The sequence below is a fragment of the Daphnia pulicaria genome, chromosome 1, assembly GCF_021234035.1.
Source record: "Daphnia pulicaria isolate SC F1-1A chromosome 1, SC_F0-13Bv2, whole genome shotgun sequence".
NCBI lineage: Eukaryota > Metazoa > Arthropoda > Branchiopoda > Diplostraca > Daphniidae > Daphnia > Daphnia pulicaria.
In genome coordinates, this window is record NC_060913.1 from 27,577,549 (window position 1) to 27,586,138 (window position 8,590).

The 8,590-nt window shown below is 40.6% G+C and overlaps 3 protein-coding genes across 4 annotated transcripts; all 3 read right to left on the minus strand.

The window, feature by feature from the left end:
• Positions 1–525: 525 nt before the first annotated feature.
• Positions 526–3,796, minus strand: LOC124328087 (lactase-phlorizin hydrolase-like). The gene is made up of 12 exons (XM_046786932.1): positions 3,272–3,796; positions 3,064–3,194; positions 2,813–2,944; positions 2,594–2,716; positions 2,361–2,409; positions 2,210–2,236; positions 1,971–2,078; positions 1,712–1,869; positions 1,421–1,632; positions 1,168–1,352; positions 1,010–1,091; positions 526–932 (listed from the first exon to the last, which is right to left on the minus strand). The coding sequence occupies exons 1-12, from the start codon at positions 3,465–3,467 to the stop codon at positions 785–787; spliced, it is 1,551 nt and encodes a 516-aa protein (XP_046642888.1). The 5' UTR covers positions 3,468–3,796; the 3' UTR covers positions 526–784.
• An 83-nt stretch (positions 3,797–3,879) lies between these two features.
• On the minus strand, positions 3,880–6,631 carry LOC124328103 (cytosolic beta-glucosidase-like). 2 transcript variants are annotated; one of them, XM_046786933.1, is made up of 13 exons: positions 6,546–6,631; positions 6,305–6,468; positions 6,096–6,226; positions 5,862–5,993; positions 5,615–5,737; positions 5,483–5,531; positions 5,336–5,362; positions 5,156–5,263; positions 4,930–5,087; positions 4,639–4,850; positions 4,353–4,537; positions 4,169–4,250; positions 3,880–4,100 (listed from the first exon to the last, which is right to left on the minus strand). In XM_046786933.1, the coding sequence occupies exons 2-13, from the start codon at positions 6,459–6,461 to the stop codon at positions 3,956–3,958; spliced, it is 1,509 nt and encodes a 502-aa protein (XP_046642889.1). In that variant the 5' UTR covers positions 6,462–6,468; positions 6,546–6,631; the 3' UTR covers positions 3,880–3,955. The 2 variants fall into 2 exon arrangements, with proteins under 2 accessions (XP_046642889.1, XP_046642890.1); XM_046786934.1 differs by lacking the exon at positions 3,880–4,100 and having other exon boundaries at positions 4,168–4,294.
• Positions 6,632–6,802: 171 nt separating this feature from the next.
• Positions 6,803–8,416, minus strand: LOC124339977 (microtubule-associated proteins 1A/1B light chain 3A-like). Its single transcript, XM_046792920.1, has 3 exons — positions 7,956–8,416; positions 7,709–7,871; positions 6,803–7,521 (listed from the first exon to the last, which is right to left on the minus strand). The coding sequence occupies exons 1-3, from the start codon at positions 7,999–8,001 to the stop codon at positions 7,359–7,361; spliced, it is 372 nt and encodes a 123-aa protein (XP_046648876.1). The 5' UTR covers positions 8,002–8,416; the 3' UTR covers positions 6,803–7,358.
• Positions 8,417–8,590: the final 174 nt, after the last annotated feature.

Consider the following 8,590-nt stretch of genomic DNA (forward strand, 5'->3'; position numbering starts at 1 on the left):
TGTATTGTTTCTAAGTAGCCACTCACAACCGCAATAACCCCCCAAAATTCAATACTTAATTTAAAGACCTTATTTAGAATGAGTCGGAAAATCTTAAACTGTAGTAACTGTAAATAAATGTTCAAATTTTAGCGGTCACGCATGATGTTACCAAGGCAACGACAGGTAGCGCAACGGTATAATGACGTGCTGCATCATAAATAATCGTAAAAAATGTTGAAATTAAATCAAGGTTCCGTCAAAACATTACCTTCAGCACCAACCACTTGATTGTTGCAATTGCTTATTGCTAGTTAAAGAAAAAGTGTGGACACAGTTGTTAGCGATAACAGGAATATACAGAAATAATTAACAACGAGAATAAGAAACTGCAAATACAGTAACTGCAAATACCAATAAAACCCCAATCTTACTCATTAGCGAGTGTGATGTTATTTACTCAACAAACGTTGAACAATAAAAATTTATCAAATATTATATTGATTATTGTGGCTACGTAAACGTTTCATAGTTTCCTCTATATAGACACGGGTCGATGTTTATTCTCATGTTTTCTTCTTAGCTTTGAACAGAACTATAAAATTCTATGGCCCAAAATAATTCCATCTCACAATGTTATCAATAACAATCGTTCCATTATTCGCCGTTCGATAAGATCGATAACGAACATTTGAGAGCAACAAAGTTTTTAAAGCCCTGAGAACCGATTTCTGCATACATACTACTTGTAATCAATAAAATCCTACACAACAGACGAGGTAAAAAGAAATTTGAAAATAAAATTTCATTTCGAAATTGGATAGTTATTGCAAGGCTGGTCCGATCGAAACCCGTTGTCGTGGATGATTTGAGCGATGTAACGGGCGGAAGCTTTGGCCGTCCGTGGGAGTTCTGGCGACGAAAAATCGACATTGAAAAGTCCGAATTTCTCGCTTCACGGATATTTAACAAAAGACAAATTTTAATTCCTTTTGTTGGAAAATGAATTATAACTTTAAATAGAATTCACTTGTATCCAGCACGCCATTCAAAGTTGTCCATTAAAGACCAGGCCGTGTACCCACTGACTTTGACTCCGTCGGTTTTAATGGCTGTGCTCATCCAATTTGGAATATTGACATAATTAGCGATCGACCGGGTCCCTTAATGATTTCATTATGTATATACCTTTAAGGACGTTATTGATGTAGTGCTTGTAGTAATAGATTCTCAACATGTCGTCCAAATTGCCAGCCGTGTCACTGCATCCGTTCTCGGTGATGATCATTTCCGGGTTGTTGAACTTGTCTCTCAGCCAGCCCAAAAGATTTCGCAAGCCGAAAGGCGTTATTTTTAACCAAGGTGATCCAGATCTATTTTTTTCAAATCAAATCATTTTTTCCCGCCAATTCTTTCAAGTATAAAATTATACAATACTTACCCGTACCAAGATGGATCATAATAAGAATAAAGATCTTGATCGGATTCATAACTGACGTCGTTGATATTGCTGGGTTGATTAACCGTCAGCAAACTGGTGTAGTGATTGATGCCGAGGAAATCCGCACTGCCCTGAACCAACAGCTTTTGCTCGGCGGTGAATTCCGGCAGCCGAGATTGATTGAATCCTTGCTGAGCGCTTTTCTCCCCAATCTTGTACAAGATAATACTCCAAAATTGAATATAAGCCGGGGTAGTACGTATAATAAGTTGATCTATGCTGTCCTCAGACCTTCAGTTTCATAATTGATGGGTAATCCCCGCTACCGAAAATTGGATTGGCAAACCAACCGCCCATAAACTGGAGTGCTCGTTCGGCCGCATCCTTATCGGCTATCAGATCGCTTCCCGGGAAGAACCAATTGACATTTAATGCGATTCCAACTTTTCCTGTTATAACATTCCGCCATCAGTTAGGCTATTCCTTTTTTTTCTCCCTTCTTATTTAAATAATTGCAGGCTATGCTCAAAGGCATAACAATATGTATTACCTTGTTGGGAAGCTTTGAAAGTTGATTCGTAGAGTCGGTAGGCTTTGGCGTGGGCTAGGATCAAGTTGTGGCCGGCTTGATAAGTATAAGTTCCAGGTCCGTATTTGGCTAGGGAGACGAGCAGCAATATTAAAAGCTAGATAAGAATCTAAAGGGAAAAATTCTGTCTGGTGGAATATAAGGAAGGATGGACGGAGACGAAGAAAAGGGAGGGGTAGAGAAGCTTTGTTATATTATACCAGGTGCGCTGACTCCGAGTCCGTAGCCTGAAGGATCAAAAATAGAGAAGAAAAAAAAAAGAAGCCCAAGATAAATATCTCAAGATTTACGGCGACTTTTTCTTTAAGGGAAAATAATTTTCGACGACATTTCTAAAATAAATTATACGACCTTGCCAAGCTGTAATCCAAGGCTCGTTTAGGGTGACCCATATTTTTACCTAAATATATCCAAACAAAAATGAAATTTTTTCAAAAATTATTAAACTTAATAAACATAAAATCAGATTTTAAAACACTCGAGCCCTAGGCTTTGCGTGTCCTTTTCCGGGCATTCAATTCGATGAAAAAAAGATTGGACTGATAAATTATTATTTTCCAAAAAAAAAAAAAGAAGATGAGTACGTCATCGCCGAATTGAGTGAAACAGAGACGGGCGTATTCTTCGAACCAGTCGGCCACGGAAGCGTTCAACCAGCCTCCCATATCCTCGAGGGCTTGCGGTAAATCCCAGTGGTACAAGGTTACCTGATGGAGCGTGAAAGGAAACACATTTTTTTTGTTTTGTTTTTCCGTTTGGTAGTTGTGATAAATGAATAAATAAATACGAAATAGAATAAATACCATCGGCTGGATGTTTGCCACTTTGAGTGCGGCAATCAGATTCTTATAGTAGTCGATTCCCGGTTGGTTGACTTGGCCGATTCCGTTTGGCAAAACCCTCGGCCACGAAATGGAGAACCGGTAGTGACTCACCTGGATGATGGTGAATACAATAACAAAAGCAGACGTCATCATAAATTAGCACAACAAATGCACAAAGAGAGGCTCGGCCTCAAAATTGTTATTATACTCAAGAGATCCTGGTTATTTACATTTAAACTCTTGAGGGCGTCGACGTCTTTTTGGTAAAAATAGTAACTGTTACAAGCTGTTTGGCCTGTAGCTCCTTCGGCAACAATGCCCGGCTGCGATGTATAAGTGTCCCAAATACTCGGCCCTTTACCTAACATTTTCCCCATTCATTTGAATTTTTTTCACACAAGAAAAATTTGTCTGTTTTTTGTTTTTTGTTTAAATTACCATCGACGTTCCAGGCTCCTTCGATCTGATGGGCGCTGGTTGCCGAAGCCCAGATGAAATCAGGCGGGAAAGTGTCGTAAAGTAACGGCTCATCAACGAAGATGGCCGAAACTTTGTCGCTAGCGACAACCAAACTCAAAATCAGCCAAGAAATCCATCGCCGGTTGTCCATCCTGTTATTTCGCGATTGTCTCATTTTTCCCAGAATATCAAAGTGGAAAAATTGAAAAAAGGAAAAAGACAACGAACTTGCTCATATAATAACAATAATAATGCACCTTTGTTGTCGGATGTCTGAGACGATCCAACCGAGCGATAGTACAACCGGTTGTTGGATTTTCTCCATATATCATCACCGCCAGTTGACGTGTATCGCCAAGGTTGTTATCAAACGCTGAGCGATTGTCTTGTTTATTATACGACAGTTTGGTCATTATCATCCGGGAAAATCCAAAACAGCGCTGCTGCTGTCTCGTCTCTCTCCGTCGGCCAACTATTTTATTGTTGTTGTGTTGTTGTTGTTGTCGTTGTTGTGGCTGTTTTATTATCTATTCGACTTTGGAATTTGGCAGACATCCATCAGGACCCAGTAACCGCAAAGTCCGACACTTTCTTAAATTGTTGTTTTATTCTCATCTTTTTGCTTTTCCAAGGATATGCAAATTACATGGTTAATAATTTGACTTAATATATCGGGTAATTGTTGCAAGGCTGGTCGACAGTGAACCCATTATCACGAATGAGTTGGGCATAGTAACGACCAGAAGCTTTGACAGTCCGGTTGAGATCAGCAGTGGCGAAATCCACGCTGAAAATGCCGAATTTTTGCCTATACCCAAAAATAGTTTGACGTTAATCACAGATTGAAAGGAATTCTCTGAGATAATTATCACTTACGTGTAACCGCTTCCCCATTCGTAGTTATCCATCAAACTCCAAGCGGCGTAACCAATCACTTTGACTCCATCAGTCTTGATGGCTGTGTGAAATTTCAACGTGTGCGTGTAATTAAATATCTAATAGCTAGACGATTTACAGTTTATTTATTTTATTTCATTTATTTTTTCGTTTTGATTAATACCTTTGAGGACGTTGTTAATGTTGTGCTTGTAATAATAGACTCTCATTAGATCGTCCAGATTTCCGGCGTTATCGCTGAATCCGTTTTCTGTGACGATGATGTCGGGATTGTTGAACCGATCCCGGATCCATTTGAGAGTGTTTCTCATCCCGAACGGCGTGATCTTCAACCACCCGGACCCAGATCTGATTTGGAAACCAGTTTTTATTTATTATTTTTATTTTTTTCGAATGAAGTTTGATCGATTTGAGGTGTGTCGAAGAAGAAAAACGGGCGAATAACTTACCCGTACCAAGCAGGATCGTAAGAGGCTTCGATATCTTGATCTGCTCCGTAGTCGACAATGCTGATATCTTGGATCTTTTCGATGGTGAGCGAACCGGTGTAGTAGTTGAGACCAAAGAAATCCGAGCTGCCTTGGACCAGAAGTTTCTCTTCGGCCGTGAAAACGGGCAATCGCGACGGGTTGTAGCCTTGGGCGGCACTTTTCTCGTCCACCTGTCACGCGTCAGGAAATTGAAACAACTCTCAATATCATTTGGTACGTTTTCGAGATTACACGGCGAGGTATAATTACTTTTTGTCTCATAACGGCCGGGTAACCTCCGTCGCCGAAAATGGGATTGGCGAACCAACCGCCCAGAAACTGCATGGCACGTTCGGCCGCTTCTTGGCTGGACGTTTGGTTGTCTTTGGGGTCGTACCAGTTAATATTTAACGTGATTCCAGCTTTACCTGTTGCGCCATTCAAAATTTAATTTTTTACAATTCACAGTGGGGAAATACAATCAATTAAAGAGAACCTTGTTGTGTTGGTTTGAATTCTGATTCGTAAAGACGATAAGCTCTGGCGTGGGCTAAAATTAAATTGTGGCCAGATTGGTAGGTGTATGTTCCAGGGCCGTACTTTCCTGTTTCAATCATTTTTGTTATAATTTCCACAATTGTCTCAAGACACGATAAACATAAAATCGCAATTATACCTGGAGCGTTGATGCCCGATCCGTATCCTAAAAGAAAAAGAAAAAAAATTTCAATGACATTCGTTTCTTTTTTGGCCATTTTCCTTAAATAAATATCATTATTCTAGAGCGCCCGAAGCGCTAGAAATGTTTATCATTTCATTTCACCTTGGTACGCCACAACCCACGGCTCGTTAATTGTGATCCAGATTTTGACCTTGGAAAAACATTCAGCAATGACAATAAAACGTCAACAATTATTCTAAATGCGTTAAAGTAACGACCGAAAAATTGTGTTACGTCATTGCCGAATTCTGTGTAGCACAGACGGGCGTATTCTTCGAACCAATCGGCGATGCTAGGATTTAGCCATCCGCCCATGTCTTCCAGTGCTTGCGGCAAGTCCCAGTGGTACAGAGTCACCTAATTATTTGAAGAAGAAAAAAAAAACCACCCCAAGGTATAACATAGGAATATCCAGGGAAATAGGTTATAGACAGAGGCCATCGACCTATTATTTTACGAAATGAAATGATTATTTATTCACCATGGGTTCAATATTGGCGGCTTTGAGTGCTGCAATCAGTCGCTTGTAGTAGTCGACGCCCGGCTGGTTAACTTCACCGATGCCGTTGGGTAGAACTCGAGCCCACGAGATGGAGAAACGATAATGAGACACCTTTGGAGATCATCACCATAAGAAGATAATGAGTGGGTTGTAAGGCTACATGCAGTAGCATATAGTGTATCGAATAGATCAAGTTAATGAATTCATTTATACTCCCAAACTCTGGAGGGCGTTGACGTCTTTCTGGTAAAAGTAGTAGCTGTTGCAGGCCGTCTGACCGGTTGACCCGTCTAACACCACGCTCGAATTGGTCGTGTAGACATCCCAAATGTTCAGCCCCTTACCTGGAAATTTACATTTTCAAAGGAATTTGATTTGAAAAAAAAGTGTCGAGACTAATGGACATGTCATTAGGCGGCTACCGTCCGCGTCCCATCCGCCTTCAATTTGGTGTGCACTGGTGGCGGCGGCCCAAATAAAATCGGGTGAAAACGTGTCGTAGAGCAGTGGCTCATCCACGTAAACTCCGGCCGCAGCGCCGGCTATTACCAGTAGCCAATATGCAAATTTCATCGCCATCTTTTATCTACATATATACACACAATTGATTGGCAATTAAAGTATAACGGTTAAAAAACCCCGATATTTGGTTATCAAACAGACCTGTTAAATTGAAACCGTACAGCTTCGAACGTTCACGAACGATCGATTGAACACGTAACTGCTGGTCACGATGCCGTTTATGGGTGGGGATTCTTTATCGCACTTTATATTGATGGCCAGGCTGTGGCGTCAGCGTGTTTATCATGGTGTTATCGACCAATACAAACATTACGACAACCAAAGCTGTGCGCACGGCAACATTCTCTTTGTTTTAGGTGATAATAATTTAGCGAAACCAATGGGCGTAATGTCAGCCGTCCGTGGTTTGAATACGTTTATTCAAACGATTTACACAAGTACGTTAACAGAATTCGAATCGCGGGTATACAGACACACTCTTCATCTCAAAAAATGAATCATTTTTTTGTACATTTATCATTTTTTTTTCCTTTGTGTCTCGGAACAATGAGAAAACAAAATTCTGTGTGATTATTACATAAGTACGGTTTGCAAGATTGAACACTGATCCGACAAGACGAAAACAGAAAACCGAAACATAATAATGATATTAAAACGATAAGGAAAACAAAATGTCAATCGTTCCGAAAGAGAAATGTAACCCAACATTGTTTTTTTTTCCAGACAAGCCACTGCTGCTGTTGTCCACAAAAAAGAAAAATTTAGAGAAAAGTGAATCTAAGACACTGTGTCTCGCTATTGTAGCATCTCTTTCAAAGCTGAAAGGATATCTGTCACAAATTGTTGCTTCAAATTGGAACTAACTTTATATGTACACATATTTTTTTTCTTTGTGTTGAAATCATGATCAGACGGGAGGTGGGGGGAAGCCATATTGGTTGGTTAGCCATCAGCTTAGTTGCCGAAGGATTCTTGAGAAGCGTAGACCATGTAGAGGAAACCATCTTCATCCTGTTCCCTTTGGAAGAGTTCACCCATAGTCATGGAGATGCTGGCCATGCTGCGTTGGTTGACCAGCAGGAAGAAGGCCTGATTGGGGTTCAGTTGCATACGGCGTCTATTGGCAAATTGAGAGATCATAAAAAGGATGATGAAATAAATGCTGCATTGCACAAGAAAATGTGAAATTGGGTTAAGCCAAGTTGATTGATACAAAATAAAGTGCTGCCCTCTTCAGAAACACGAGCTCTAGCAGCCACAATGAATTGAGGCCAGGATGATTGCACTGATTACAAAATGGGTACCTCAATATTTTGATGAGCTCGGCAACAGTCACATGATCGGGGACAAGAAATTTAGTCTTGTCCAGGAGAGGTAGATTCTTCTCCCCAGCGAAACGTTCGATAATAATGGGAATCTTGTTTGGGTGAAGCTCTCTCACCATGTCCGCATCCTTGACTCGTTGACCTATAACAAATCGTCGTAGAGAAAGAAAGAGACACAATCAAAACAACATCGACAAATGAACATTGTATAATACTGCAAACTCACCGTAATTCCTGCGTTCTTTGAAGGAGGTATGCGTCATTTTGCTCATCACTTTTGTGGCAGCTAAAATGTGCAAGGCAAAGAAAGGAAACAACTCTTGGGCGAAAAAACAGCTGACACCCCAGCGACCCAGCAACAACAAAACAACAACAAAGGAAGGCGAGTTTGGGTACTAACGCGCAGGTCCTTGGCCTCAGGCTGTTATGTACTACGTGTGTTCCAATCGACGACTTTTGACGCTTTTCGTTGCTGAAAATATGGATTTCCTCTCTCTGCTCTCCACAAGTTGGAAATTCAACGAGCGGAATGAAATAGTAAAAAATGGAAATATTGCTCTTTTCGGTGAGAAAAATTTCGAGGCGTGTGACGACACGACTGAATGACGTTGAAGCAGACTGTGCACTGTCACAACAACAAAACCAGAACTCAAACTGGGGCTGACGAACGTGAACTGCGTAAAAAAAAGTTCGAGTGTATATATATAAGTTTGCAATGCGCAATCAAAAAACTACCAAAGACGCAAAAACTTTTATTAGACATCCATTTCCCCATCATCTCCCAGCAGGGAGAGAGGAAAAAAAAAAGCCCCATGAAATACAAATAGAGTCTCGACCGAATATTCCCTTTCCATTTTCAAT